This window comes from Malus domestica, chromosome 04, assembly GCF_042453785.1.
Source record: "Malus domestica chromosome 04, GDT2T_hap1".
NCBI lineage: Eukaryota > Viridiplantae > Streptophyta > Magnoliopsida > Rosales > Rosaceae > Malus > Malus domestica.
In genome coordinates this window covers 7295133-7310361 of record NC_091664.1, presented here as the reverse complement: position 1 = coordinate 7310361, position 15229 = coordinate 7295133, and the positions used below count along the sequence as shown (strand labels likewise).

The 15229-nt window shown below is 40.2% G+C and overlaps 1 protein-coding gene across 1 annotated transcript; it reads left to right on the top strand.

The window, feature by feature from the left end:
• The first annotated feature begins 291 nt into the window (after positions 1 to 291).
• On the top strand, positions 292 to 5690 carry LOC103418439 (uncharacterized). The gene is made up of 5 exons (XM_029098363.2): positions 292 to 1128; positions 1189 to 1500; positions 1560 to 2222; positions 4422 to 4552; positions 4688 to 5690. Exons 1-5 carry the CDS (start codon positions 292 to 294, stop codon positions 5676 to 5678), a joined length of 2934 nt encoding a protein of 977 aa, XP_028954196.2. The 3' UTR covers positions 5679 to 5690.
• The last annotated feature ends 9539 nt before the right edge of the window (positions 5691 to 15229 follow it).

Genomic DNA, 15229 nt, shown 5'->3' with positions numbered 1-15229 from the left:
GCTGGTCAGTGGAGACAGCCACCCTGTTTTTGTGACATTTTAAGTATTTGGATAAAACAATCTTCTGCGGGAAAGACCCTTATTTTCATATGCTACAATTGACAAATTTTAGTGTTAATAAGGAAAATTAATAGGATATTTGTGTGCTACTTTGTGGTGCGTTATAATTCCTACCAAATTTTGGCGCCGTGTCGCCGGGGATTGTTATTTCTAAATTACTTATTTTTCTATTGTTTTCTTTTCTTGTCCAATTAGTGTTTTTGTTTTTATTTCAGGTCCTCTTTGTAGTACATGCATACTCGAAAGTTTAAGAGCATTGATCTAGCTTCCTACGATCCAGAGATTGAACGAACATTTCGAAAGCTTCAGAGAAAAATCAAGCAAAAGTGTGCATCGGTGTCTTTACCACCATCTTCCCCACCACATTTAAGTTCGGAAGAGGAGGAGGAACCACAAGAAGGCATGGCTGATAACTTTACATTGAGGGAGTTGGCAATGCCAAATACGGATCAACAACCATTGTGCCTCACATATCCAAATGCAGGAGGAGGATTTGAGCTTAAGTCCGGCATGATTCACTACTTGCCTAAGTTCCATGGCTTCTCAACAGAGGATGCCAACAAGCATCTCATGGAGTTTCACGTGGTATGCTCAGGAATGAGACCAGCAAATGTGGATGAAGAGCAAGTCAAGTTGAGGGCATTCCCATTTACATTAGAAGCCAAGGCAAAGGAGTGGCTTTACAATTTACCTCCGGGATCAATGAACACATGGAACCAGGTGAAGCACGCATTTTTGGAGCAATATTTTCCAGCCACAAAAGCTGCAAGCATAAGGAAGGACATATGTGCAATCCGACAACAACATGGAGAGCCCTTTGGAGATTACTATGAGCGGTTCACACATTTGGTTGCATCTTGTCCTAATCATCAAATTTCAGAGCATTTACTAATACAATACTTTTATGAGGGATTGTATGGTACTGATCGTGTAATGCTTGATGCAGCAAGTGGCGGAGCATTCATGGACAAGACGCCTACTAATGCTAAGGCATTATTAAAGAACATTGCTGGCAATACACGACAATTTGGAGGGAGAGATGAGCTACCTTTTAAGAAAGTGAATGAGGTAAGTGCTAATTCTAGTATTGAATTACAATTAGCTAACTTGACTAATCTTGTGCAACAGGTTATTGTGGCTCCAAAACAGGTGTGTGGTGTATGTTCAATGATGGGACATGCCACAGACATGTGCCCTTCATCGATGGATCAAGGTGGTCTTGAGCAAGCTAATGCATTAGGAGGATTTCAAGGGCAACAAAGGCAAAAGTATGATCCCTATTCCAACAACTATAATACAGGATGGCGCGATCATCCACACTTAAAGTGGAACAATCAAGACATGGACAACAATCTGTTCCCAACAACTATAATCGTCCGCCTGGCTTCTTTCAAGCAAGACCGCAGGCACCATTTCAGCCTCAACAACAAGAAGCTCCAAGTAAGTCTCTTGAGGATTTAATTTCTTCTTTAGCTAACTCTACTCAATCTCATCAACAGAAAACAGACAAAGCAATTGAAAACCTTGAGCGCCAAATGAGTCAGTTAGCAAATTTGATGGGGCAACAACACCAACCAGGAAGGTTGCCTAGCCAAACCGTGGTGAATCCAAATGCGGAGCAGATGAATGTTGTGACTTTAAGGAGTGGAAAAGAAGTTTTTGAGCAAGATGAGGCTTCAACAAAAGCTGAAACGTCTCCTAAAGATACAGAATTGAACAAAAAAGATTCTGATAAGGTAAGTAAAGAAGTTCAAAATTCATTTAACTCATGTGTCCCTATTCCTTTTCCTCGTAGGTTTATGAAGTCTAAGAAAGAGCAAACTGATAAGGAAATCTTGGATACTTTCCGGAAAGTCCAAGTGAACTTACCTCTTTTAGATGCCATAAAACAAGTGCCCAAGTATGCAAAGTTCCTTAAAGAGCTTTGTACAAACAAGAGGAGATTCCATGATCAAGAAACTATGGCATTAGGCGAGGAAGTATCAGCTGTTTTGCAGAGAAAGCTGCCACCGAAGTTGAAAGATGCCGGTAGCTTTACCATTCCATGTGTAATTGGAGGCAAAGAGTTTAGGAGAGCATTGTGTGATTTGGGGGCATCCATCAATCTGATGCCATATTCAGTGTATGAGTCATTGAACCTTGGAGACTTGAAGGAAACAAAGGTAGTAATCCAGTTGGCAGATCGTTTAAATAGATATCCCAAAGGCCTATTGGAGGATGTACTTGTGCAAGTGAATGAGCTCATTTTTCCCGCTGACTTTTTTGTTCTTGAGATGAAACATGATCCTATGCCTACTGCACTTCCTCTTATATTGGGAAGATCATTCCTTAGAACAGCATGGACGAAGATTGATGTCTACGATGGTACCTTAACCATGGAAATTGAGGGGGAAAGCGTCAAGTTCAGAATCTTCGATGCTATGAGGTATCCTAGTGAATTAGAATCTTGTTTGTCTATTGATGTGTTTGACTATTTTGTGTAGGATTGTTTTAATGAAGGTGTGGGACAAGATAATTTAGAGAAGGAATTAGTGCATAGCATTACACATGGAAATTTTAATTATTCAGAGCACATTGAAGAAGAATTAATCTAAATAGTGGCCTCTCTTGAGTCTCTTTCACCAATTCCTGGTAAGTGTTCTTCCTATTTTATTTCTCTTCCTACTTCTAACGAAAAAACTCTTTCTTCTGTGATTCAGGCACCCAAATTGGAGCTTAAACCAATTCCTGAACATTTGAAGTATGCATTTTTGGGAGAGGATGAAACATTACCGGTCATCATATCGTCACAACTTTTAACAGAAGAGGGGGAAAAACTGATCCGGGTACTGAAGGATCACAAGACTGCCATAGCATGGAGCATTGCAGATATCAAAGGTATAAATCCAGCTACATGCATGCACAGGATTCTGTTGGAGGAAGGTGCAAAACCAACAAGGGAAGCTCAACGCCGTTTAAACCCACTCATGATGGAAGTCATTAAAAAAGAGGTTATCAAACTTCTTGATGTTGGCATCATATATCCTATTTCAGATAGCAAGTGGGTAAGCCCTATTCAAGTAGTCCCTAAATGATCTGGAGTCACAGTTGTTAAGTATGAAGCTAATGAGCTAATGCCTATACGTGTGCAAAATAGTTGGAGAGTCTGTACAGACTATCAAAAGATAAATAGTACCACACGCAAGGATCACTTTCCACTCCCATTCATTGATCAAATGTTAGAAAGGCTAACTGGTCATTCTCATTATTGTTTTCTTGATGGCTATTCTGGGTATAATCAAATTGCAGTTGCTCCGGAGGATCAAGAAAATATGACTTTCACATGTCCATTTGGCACATTTGCATACCGGAGGATGCCGTTTGGACTGTGCAACGCCCCTGCCACATTTCAGAGGTGTATGGTAAGTATCTTTTCTGATATGATTGAGAAAATAATTGAAGTGTTCATGGATGATTTTTTAGTTTATGGTGATTCTTTTGATACATGTCTACATAATCTGTCCCTAGTTTTAAAACGTTGTCAAGAAACTAATCTAGTGTTAAATTGGGAAAAATGCCATTTCATGGTTTCGCATGGATTAGTTCTAGGGCATATCATATCTGAAAAGGGAATTGAAGTTGATAAATCTAAAGTAAAACTTGTTAGTTCTTTACCCATCCCTACTACTGTCAGGGAGATTCGTTATTTTCTTGGACATGCAGGTTTTTACCGTAGGTTTATGAAGGACTTCTCAATGATTTCTAGACCCTTGTGTCGTTTACTTCAAAAGGATGTAACATTTGATATGAATGAAGAGTGTGTGGTAGCATTCAATAAGCTTAAGGAGTTGTTATCCACGGCTCCTGTAATCATGCCACCAGATTGGAGTTTACCTTTTGAGTTAATGTGCGATGCTTCAGACTATGCTGTTGGTGCAGTTCTAGGGCAGCGTGTCAACAAATTGCCACATGTCATCTATTATGCATCTCGAACACTCAATGATGCATAGTTGAATTATTCAACAACAGAGAAGGAGCTTCTAGCTATTGTATTTGCTTTAGAAAAATTTAGATCTTATCTGATTGGGACTAAAGTTATTGTGTTTTCTGATCATGCAGCTTTGAAGTATCTACTCACAAAAAAAGATGCAAAACCACGACTCATTCGATGGATACTTCTTCTTTAAGAGTTTGACTTGGAGATCAAGGATAAGAAAGGGAGTGAGAATGTTGTAGCCGATCATCTTAGCCGACTTGTGCATTCAAACACAGAGAAAGATCTCATCCTTTTACGTGAAAGTTTTCCAGATGAGCAACTATTTTCATTAAAGATTACTGACCCTTGGTATGCAGATATTATCAATTATAAGGTCATCAAAAAGATTCCGGATGATTTTACACGTGCTCAAAAAGATAAGCTTGTCAAAACCGCCAAATACTACGAGTGGGATGATCCTTATTTGTGGAAATATTGCACTGATCAATTGATTAGAAGGTGTGTCCTCGAATCTGAGTTTAAATCTATTCTAACTTTTTGTCATTCTTATGCATGTGGTGGCCATTTTGGAGCAAAGAGGACAGCCCTGAAGGTGTTAGAGAGTGGTTTTTATTGGCCTAGTTTGTTTAAAGATGCGTACGAGTTTTGTCCAACATGTGATCGTTGTCAACGAACAGGTAACTTGGGCCCAAGAAATCAAATGCCACAAACCCCTATTTTGGTTGTTGAGATCTTTGATGTGTGGGGCATTGATTTCATGGGAGCTTTTCCATCTTCAAATGGTTTTCTTTACATTTTATTGGCTGTGGATTATGTTTCTAAATGGGTGGAAGCAAAAGCCACCAAAACTAATGATTCAAAAGTTGTTTCAGATTTTATTAAGAGTAACATCTTTGCAAGATTTGGAATACCTAGAGCGATCATTAGCGATAGAGGGAGTCATTTTTGCAATCGAACATTTGAAGCGTTGCTTAGGAAGTACAATGTCACACATAAGGTGTCTACACCTTATCATCCGCAAACTAGCGGTCAAGCAGAAGTATCAAATCGTGAGGTGAAGCAAATTTTGGAGAAAACTGTGAGTCCTAGTAGGAAGGATTGGAGCATGCGCTTGAACGATGCATTGTGGGCTTATAGGACTGCCTATAAGACCCCTATTGGAATGTCCCCATTTCGGTTAATCTATGGGAAACCATGCTGTCTTCCAGTGGAGTTAGAGCACAAAGCTTATTGGGCGATCAAAGCCTACAACATGGACATGGGTGTTGCCGGAAAGCAAAGGAAGCTTCAATTAAATGAGTTAGACGAAATCCGGAATGATGCATACGAGTCTAGTCGAATATACAAGGAGAAATCAAAGGCATTTCATGACAAGATGATCTTAAGGAAGAGCTTTGTCATTGGACAGAAAGTTCTTCTATTTAATTCTCGCCTTCGGTTATTTCCAGGTAAGCTTCGTTCTCGATGGGTTGGTCCATTTGTTATAACAAATATTTTTCCTCATGGTGCAGTGGAAATCCAAAGTGCAAAGACCGGATACATGTTCAAAGTGAATGGGCATAGACTCAAGCCATATTACGAGTCTTTTGCGGAGCATGATGTGGAGGTTGTACCTCTCCAAGAACCAGTTCCCTTTGGATGATTACTCTTGATACCGTCTGGCTGCGGACGTAAAAGCAAGCGCTTATTGGGAGGCAACCCAATATTTCTATTCATTGCCTTTTTCTGTCATTTTCAATTTTCTTGCGTGCTAAACTGAATTATTTCTTTTCTTTGTATTTGGGTTATGTCCACCCTTGAGTTGATTGCAGAATTATAGTTTGGGGGTCATCATTTGATTTTACTGCAAATTGGGGAAGTTTTTAGTCCAAATGCCGGATCATTTCAAGTATCACCTTCCATTCGAAGTTCACTTCCATGCCATGGAACCTAGGGGAGTGTGACTGGAGGCATCGTCCGGCTGCAAGACGTTAAAGAAAGCGCTTCTTGGGAGGCAACCCAAGCTTTCTATCTTTATCTTTATTTTGAATAATTTTAAATTTTCTTGTTCTGTTTTTCTCTTGTTTTCTGGTTTTTGTGTTTAAGTCCTACTTGTGTTCCTTTATGCAGGTAATGATTTTGCAATCTCTGCCACAACTTCTTGCAAGGTAGTTTTACATTCATAAAAACGAAAGGAACATTAAGCATATAAATACAAGAGGGAGCCTTCACAAACGCTGCTTAGGAGAAGTTTCAGCAGTCGGTGGAGCTTCAGCAGTCGGCGGAGTCCCAGAAGGAGGAGGCATCAGAGGTTGATCATTTGGAGCTTCACTACGCGGTACAGCCCCAGAAGACGAAGGCAAATGCTGTTGGAACAAGCCCACAAACCGTTGATGATCAAGTAAAATCTGACCATCAGATTCCTGCATCTGGTCAATCTTCCTCTTCATGTTTGTGGCATAGTTGTGTGCGAGCTTGTGCAACTGTTTATTCTCATGCTTGAGCCCTCTAATCTCTTGCTTGAGACTCATCACTTCCGCCGCCAACGATTCAACTTGACGGGTTCGGGCAAATAGGCGTTGGGCCATGTTGGACACGGAACCTGCACACTACACACTGAGAGCCAAAGATTCCTTAACAGCCAACTCATCAGACCGTTTGGCGAGTAGTCTGTTATCTTTGGAAGTGACAAGGTTCCTGGCCACCACCGCAGCTGTCATATCATTCTTCATCACCGAATCCCCAACGGTAAGGGGACCAGTAAGGGATATGAAGGATGAGCGCCATATGTTGTCGAGCTGCCTCTTCACCAAGGTTCAAGTCAAAACGACGATCAGAAGGGCCAGACATTTTTCAGAGGTGGTAAAGAAAGAAGAGGTCGAACAAGTCAAGATAGTAGAAATGCAAAGAGGGAGTTTTTGAAGGCAGAAATTCAAGTGTGCTTTGAACGTCCTGCATACCTCTATAAAAATCAGCGCGCGATGGGATTTCGGAGATCGAAGAGGCAATTCCAGTTATTGAAGAGGCCAACTAAAAAAATCAAAGAGGCGCTAGCTTTCTCAAAAGCTGAGCTTGCTCAGAAACCACGGCAAATCTTCTTTTCCAGATTTGTCTGCACTCGTCACATGCACCCTCTGCACTCGATGGAGCTCAGATTTCGAAGAGGCAAGCTCAGAAATCGGAGAGGAATCTGCTTTATCCAGACGTGTCAACATCTGTCACATGCAGAGTCTGCTTTGCGGAAATTACGGACAATCTGTCGATGATCTCTGGTAAAGTAGAAAACACGTGAAGTTTACTGTTCCATCATCTAATGGTTGCCGACAAGAGTAAAAGAACAGTACTGGTTATTATTTCCTATAAATGTCGACCTTCACCCTCCATGGCAAGGAAGACATACATAACATTCCATCATCTTCGAGAATGCCTTTCCAACAAACCCTCTCGAGTCACTCCGTGTTCCTTATTCCTTGGGGTACCTCTGCAATCAACCCATCCAAAGCAAAAGTATTTCATATCATGAAGGTTGAAAGCAAGAGTATCTCATATCATGCTTTCTCCCTGTCCTTCTCCTTGTCTTTGTTTTACGACAAGGAGAAAGAGAGCAATCAGCCAGCACTTGGTATTAATCTTCCGATCTGGAGCCAACTGCCTGGAACCTCTTCCTGATTGCTTACCTAGCCTTACTCTCGAGTACTCATCTTCATCATCTTGTGCTTTCTCTTCGTCTACCACATCTGCCTGGGGGACAGATAAGGGAAGTGAAAATGATACCTCGAAGCATGTGGAGACAATTCAGCTAGGGACAAGGAGAAAGAAAGCAAGAGGTGGGCACTTGGAAAGATTGAAGAAAGAAACAGACCAATACCTCTACCTCGTGCCTGCCCGCCTTGCAGAAGAAACAAGAAGAGAAGAATGCAGACTGCACAATTCAAAGTTCCTTGGTTTCAAATCAGACTCCGAGATTCGCCTACACAAATTGGTGTGTTCTTTCCTTTTCTTTATGTCTTTATTTCATTTTATATTTCTTTCCTTCCATTTTTATGTCTTATTGTTCAAAAATTCCTTTCATTATCATTGGGGACAATGCTATAATTAAGTTTGGGGGTGGAAATATATTTCGTTAGTTTATTTCTCTATTAAAAAATAAATAAATTTTTATTTTTTTTGCATTTTTATTGTTGTTTGTAGCTACTTCTCAATTCAATGATGAGATTTGATCTTAATTTCCTTCTTACTTTCAAGAAGTCTAAGTTCTTTTCGTTGTCTTTGTGTTAACTGTGATTTCCAGAAGTCAAGTTGAAAAATAAATGTGCCTAGTCTTGTCAATGTGAAACTTGAGCATGATTTAGCGTTTCATATGTGAATCATGTGAGATTATGTAAACCTTGTGAGTTTTTGAGCCTATACATGATTGAACCATTATGCATCAATCTCATTCCTTCTTGTGCGTGTGATCTCACTGTACATGTATCTCTAGAACTTGCTTTATACTACTCGATTCATTAATCAATTCATGTAATAACTTGGAAGTGATATAGGCCATCTTTGGATCGTTTGAGCCTTTCATGCCTACCTTATATGCTATGTTTATCTGTAGTAGCCCATTGAGCCTTTAACTAAGCCATTTCTTTGTTAGCCACATCTCTTTACCTTGCTTCAATATTGGAGTTGAACCCATACACAAAAATCGATTCCTTATTGTTTTGAGAAAGTATTACATGGGTTGTGCTTTTGGGGGTTTCATTTATGTAGAAAGATGGATGGAGCATGTGTATTACAATGAAATGTGAATTTGATGGGTGATGTAGCTTTTGTAGAAAATTCTTTCAATTAAAAAAAAAAAAAAAAACGAAATATAAGAAAATTGGAGAGTGTTGATTTGTTGAAATTGTGTCTGCATAGTATAAATTTCCTTTTGAAGTTGAATTTGGGGAGTAACAGGTGTTCGAAGTTTATTATTTTGCTTTCAATTTGAGGTGGTGTGATATTGAGGTGTTGGAAAACTACCAAAGTGTACTTTCTCAAAATTTTTGATTTCCATATCCTTTCTTTCATTAGCCTACCACCTTTAGCCCCATTACAACCGTAATAAAGTCCTATTGATCCAAGGTATTACTTAAATATTGATAAGCGAGTTAGGTGGACAAGCAAGCATATGGCGGCATGTACAATGAGATCACTTGAGTGAAACACATTAACCAAAACTTATGAGTGAATGAGCGTATGTCGTGTGAGAAACTCACGTGTTTGCATATGATGATTTAAAGGAGCTTGGAATTGCATTGACATGGCTAGCTCACACATGGCTTTTCAACGTTTTGTTTGAAGGAAATTTGGTTAACTATTGGATGATGTTTTGAGCTCTTGTTACTTACTTCTTGGTTGTTTGTTTCATGATTAGCACTTATCTCTGAAATCAAAATTGAGAAGTTGTCTACTAAGTTGTTGAATCTAGTCTTAGTTGAGTGGTTTTGTTTTGTGTTTTGTTTTGCTAGAGGACTAGCAAAAATGTAAGTTTGGGGGTATTTGATCAATCATATATTTCATGCATTTATACCATCCATTTCTAAAGTCTTTGTGATGTTTTTGTGTTAAAATTGTGGCATTTTACCTTACCTTGTGTTAATGTGCAGTTAAATTTGTTTTAGGATCAATTTCAAGAAAAAATAAGAGCAACAGAAAATAAATGGGACGGAAAGGAAACACTGAGCAGAAAACAAAGTGAGTGGGGGAGACACTGACAGAATAAAAGAATGAGAGCAGGGAGAGACACGGACTGGTGGAGAAAAAGAAAGAAAGAAAAGAAAATAATAAAAAAAAGAAATAAAATAAGAAAAGAAAATAAAATAGTGGGAGACTGACGAGATGAAAAACAGAAAAGAATAAAGAAAGACTAAAGGGAAGAATAAAGAAAGGAAATAAAAAAAAGAAGTGGAGGACTGACGCGGGGGGAAAGAAGAGAGAGAGGAAAGAGTAACAGAAAATAAAAGAGGGAGGACAGGAGCAGAAAAGGATATAGACACGGGGACAGAGGGGCGAGGCGAAAAGGAAAGGAGGAAAGAGCCAGTGCGCAAGAAGCACACGACACAGAAGCAGAAACAAGCAGACACGCAGCAGACGCAGAGAAGAGAGGACAGCAGGCGCAGGGTGCGCAAAGAGAGACTGACGGCTGGCAGCAGAGCACAGAGAAACACAGAAAACTGTGCAAAAAAAAACACGGCAGAGAGCAGAGGCTTCACTCTATATTTCTTGGTTTTATCTTCTCAAACCCATGTTTTACTTTTGGTTTAATTTGAGAATAATGTGTAACTAATTTTTAGTATTTAGGGGCTGTTTTGAAGTCCCGAATATGATTGTAAGTTTGTTGTGATATTTTGTTTGAATGACTTTTATGAAAAGATGAAAATTGTTTCACTACTTATGTCATTGATAAATTCTTTATGTGTTTCTATGGATGCATACATAGTGAGCATATCTAGGATTTTAATGCTATGAATTTATGTTTACCTGCCCTTGTTGAATGAGGGCCTACATATGTTCTAGAGTAGCACTTGTTAATTATGGTTAACATGTGAACCGATTTCTAGGATAAGTAAGACAACGCCAGTACTTACGATGCCTTGTGATGACTCAAACTCTTTTTATTCTTAATGATTTCTACTTGTTAAATCTATGAACACGCCATTCTAGATTGCATGTTAGGGACTAAGTTAAGTTGAAAACGCCATTCTCTTAACATACTACGTAAGAAAGAGTAATAGGTTGTGTTCTAACATTGAGCCAACTTGAGCATCTTCATCCGGAAATAAAAGGAATTTGAATGAAACATAACATGTTTGCATGATTATTTGGTGGTGGATAGCATTTCCCCTAACTCATTTTCTTAACTTGTGAATTAAAATCTATTGGTATTATTTAAAACTTGTTGAGGTCCTGTTTTGTCCGATTTAATTTAAATAGCTAATCAACTCCGAAAATCCCAAAAATTTGTGTGAGCATAGCTTGGTGTGTCTAGTTTTTGTGTATAAAATTTCGTTGCATTTGGATAAGTGTAAGTTAGTTTAATAATTATTGTTCGGTGGCTGGTCAGTGGAGACAGCCACCCTGTTTTTGTGACATTTTAAGTATTTGGATAAAGCAATCTTCTGCGGGAAAGACCCTTATTTTCATATGCTACAATCGACAAATTTTAGTGTTAATAAGGAAAATTAATAGGATATTTGTGTGCTACTTTGTGGTGCGTTATAATTCCTACCAGCGGGTTCGAGCAAATAGGCGTTGGGCCATATTAGACACAGAACCTGCACACTGAACACTGAGAGCCAGAGAATCCTTAACAGCCAACTCATCAGACCGTTTGGAAAGTATTCTGTTATCTTTGGGAGTGAGAAGGTTCCTGGCCACCACTGCAGTGGTCATATCATTCTTCATCACGGAATCCCCAACGGTAAGAGGACCAGTAGGGGATAAGAAGGATGGGTGCCATATGTTGTCTGGAGAAGGCGTGGCTGCCTCTTCAACAAGGTTCAAGTCAAAACGACGGTCGGAGGGGCCAGACATTTTCAAGATCTTAGAAATGCACGAAGGGAGCTTTTACTGGTGGAGATTCAAGTGTGCTTTGGAACTTAATACCAGCCTCTATAAAAATCCGCACTCGATGGAGCTTCAGAAATCGAAGAGGCGCCTGCTCAAAAATCGAAAAGGCGTTTGCTTTCTCAAAAGCTGGGCTGCTCAGAAACCACGAGGGCCGATCTCAGGAATCGAAGAGGCGTTTGCTTTCTCAAAAGCTGGGCTGCTCAAAGACCACGAAGGTCGATTGCAGAAATCGAAGAGGCGCTTGCTTTCTCAAAAGCTGGGCTGCTCAGAGATCACGAGGTCCGATCTCAGAAATCGAAGAGGCACCTGCTTTTTCAGCCTTGTCAGCATTTGTCACATGCACACTCAACTTTGCGGAAATTACGGGCATTCTGTCGAAGATTTCTAGTGAAGTAGAACGCACGTGAATGTTACTGTTCAATCATTCACTTTCCACACGCAACATCAGCTCACGGGTACCACGGATAACTTTGCCAAAAATCTCTGACAAAGTTTAGACACGTGAAACTTGCAGCTGCCATTACATCGCTATGACTAAGAAGGGTAAAAGAATAGCAAAGAAACAACACTAACAAAGTTTAGACACATAAATTTTGAAGGTCTAGCTACCATATTATTACCCACAAGGGTAAAGGAACATGACCATTGCTGGATAATTGGAAAGTCCCTGTGGGTCAACCTCTGTGCTCCGTGGCAAGGTAGACTAGCAAACAGGCCTAACCTTTACTCACATTCGAGAACACACTCCCAACAAGATTGCTTGCTTCAAGATCGAAGAGGCACCGTCCTCCGAATCTCGAGAGCCAGACTCCCAACATGATTACTTTCTCAAAAAGCGACGAGACACCGCTCTCTGAATCTCGAGAGCCAGACTCCTAGCATGATCGCTTTCTAAAAAATCGAAGAGGCACCGTTCTCCAAATCTCGAGAGACAGATCCCCGACAGGATTGCTTGTTCGAAAACCGAAGAGGCACCGCTTTCTCAACTTCGAGAGCCCCTTAGATAAAGCTTGTATGTAATCCTCACACCACTTTCTCAACTTTGAGAGCCAGATCTCCTTGGATAAAGCTTGTCTGTAATCTTCACACGTAACATCAGCTTTCCAAATACCACAGACCACTTTTTCAAAGTGCTCTGACAGAGTTAAAACACGTGAAGCTGGCAGCTCCCACTATCGTGCTATGACCAAGCAGGGTAAAAGAATAGTATTACTCCTTGTTAGGGAGACTCCTATAGATGTCGACCTTCATCCTCAACGGACAGGCAGACCTGCAAAAATGCTCAACCCTTCCTCATATCTGAGAGGGCACTCCCAACGAAGCCTCTCGAAATACTCAGCTTTCTTTCCCCCCGAGAATACCTCTACAAACAAGCTACACTAGAGCAAGAATATCTCATATCATTAGGGTTAAAAGCAAGAGTATCCCATATCATGCTTTTTCCCTGTCTTTTCCTTTGACCTTGTTCTTACCTGCAAGACAAGGAGAAAGAGAGCAATCAGTCAGCACTTGGAATCAAGCTTCCAGTCCGGAACTGACTGCCTGGAACCCCATTGCTCTCGAGTACTCATCTTCAACATTTTATGCTTCCCGAGAAGATACCACATCTGCCTGAGGAACAAATAGGGCAAGTGAGAAGGATACAAGGAGGTATGTGGAGACAAGCGCAACAGAACACGTGCCGATACATCCACTACTTTGTCAACAGCAAAAGTATCCCATATCAGCAGGGTCGAACGTACTCTAGATTTGATGGACTTGTTTTGACCCTCAAATTCTTCAGTCGGCCTTATACTCTGGCGGAAACAAGAAAACCCTTCAGCCCAGTTCAAGAATAAGCCTGTGGAAAGTTACTTCTTCAAAAGCAAAAGTATCTCATATCACATTTTCTCCTTTTCTTCTCTTTATCCTTCATGCTACCTGCAAGATAAGGAGAAGGATAACAATCAGCCGGAACTCGAAATCAAACTTCTGATCTGGGACTGATTGCTTGGAACTCTGATTGCTTATCTTGTCTGTCACCTCTTTCAGCAGATCCCCTAGCTTGGCGACTTGGGGGACTCTTACTACATGGTTTGTATCGCACTTGACCAAGCTTGAAACTACAAGTAAGCGTCAAGTGAAATTGATACATTACCTTGTGCATCTCCACTAGTTAAAGATACCACCCCTGGAGGGAGGAAGAGTACTTCCAAAGAAGATGCCACATCTACCTATGAGACAGATAAGGCAAGTGAAGACGATACCACACTTCGGTACTTAAAAGTTTTGTGATTACAAGATCATTCTTCCACAATATTTCCTAATGTCATTTGTACTAAATCATTCATTTGTACTCACTAAAGGAGAGCTTGAACCTATATACTGTGTAAACCCTTCACAATTAATGAGAACTCCTTTACTCCGTGGACGTAGCTAATCTGGGTGAACCACGTACATTTGGTGTTTGCTTCCTGTCTCTATCCATTTACATACTTATCCACACTAATGACCGGAGCAATCTAGCGAAGATCACAAACTTAATATTTAAGATGATATTCTTTGGTGTATGCTTTTCGCAAACGATATAGTGTTGATAGATGAAACGCAGGAAGGGGTAAACGCGAAGCTTAACCTTTGGAGAGAAGTGTTGGAATCTAAAGGTCCTCGCCTAAGCCGATCAAAGACAGAATATATGGAGTGCAAGTTCAGTGCAAACGGAGGCCAAAATAAGTTAGGGGTGAGGATCGGAGATCAGGAAATACCAAAGAGCAACCGTTTTCGCTACCTAGGATCTATCTTGCAAAAGAACGGAGAATTTGATGGAGATCTCACCCATAGAATACAATACAAGCTGGATGGATGAAGTGGAAGAGTGCATCCGGCGTGTTGTGTGACCGTCGTAGGCCACTGAAGCTCAAGGGAAAATTTTATAGGATGGCAATAAGGCCGGCAATGCTGTATGACATAGAATGTTGGGCGGTGAAGCATCAACACGTATATGTAGTGGAGATGAGGATGCTTCGTTAGATGTGTGGGCACACGAGAAAGGATAAGATTAGGAATGAGGATATCCGAGGTAAAGTAGGAGTAGCCGAAATTGAAGGAAAGAGGAGAGAAAATCGGTTACGGTGGTTTGGACATGTGCAAAGAAGGCCTACTGACGCTCCGGTTCGAAAATGTGACCACAGGACAGAGGTTCAGGGCCGAAGGGGTAGAGGAAGACCTAGGAAAACTTTGGAAGAGACCCTAAGAAAAGACTTAGAGTACTTGAATCTAACGGAGGACATGACACAAAACCGAGCGCAATGGCGTTCTAGGATTCATATAGCCGACCCCACTTAGTGGGAAAAGGCTTTGTTGTTGTTGTTGTATGGAATTTCGAAGAGAAACCGCATAAATTATTAATGTAAATTGTTTGTCATTTGTTAAATTTATATATATATATATATATATGTATATATTTACTCAATAATTTTTCCATATTCAACTCCCTCATGCACACTATAATCAATTTTATGAGTTTTTCTATTTGTTTCACATTTACTGACTACATATATTAAAGAGGCGGTTAACAATACAGTCAGTACATACATACAAGTGTTTCCGGAAACCAAGAGTATGGAATTGAGCTGA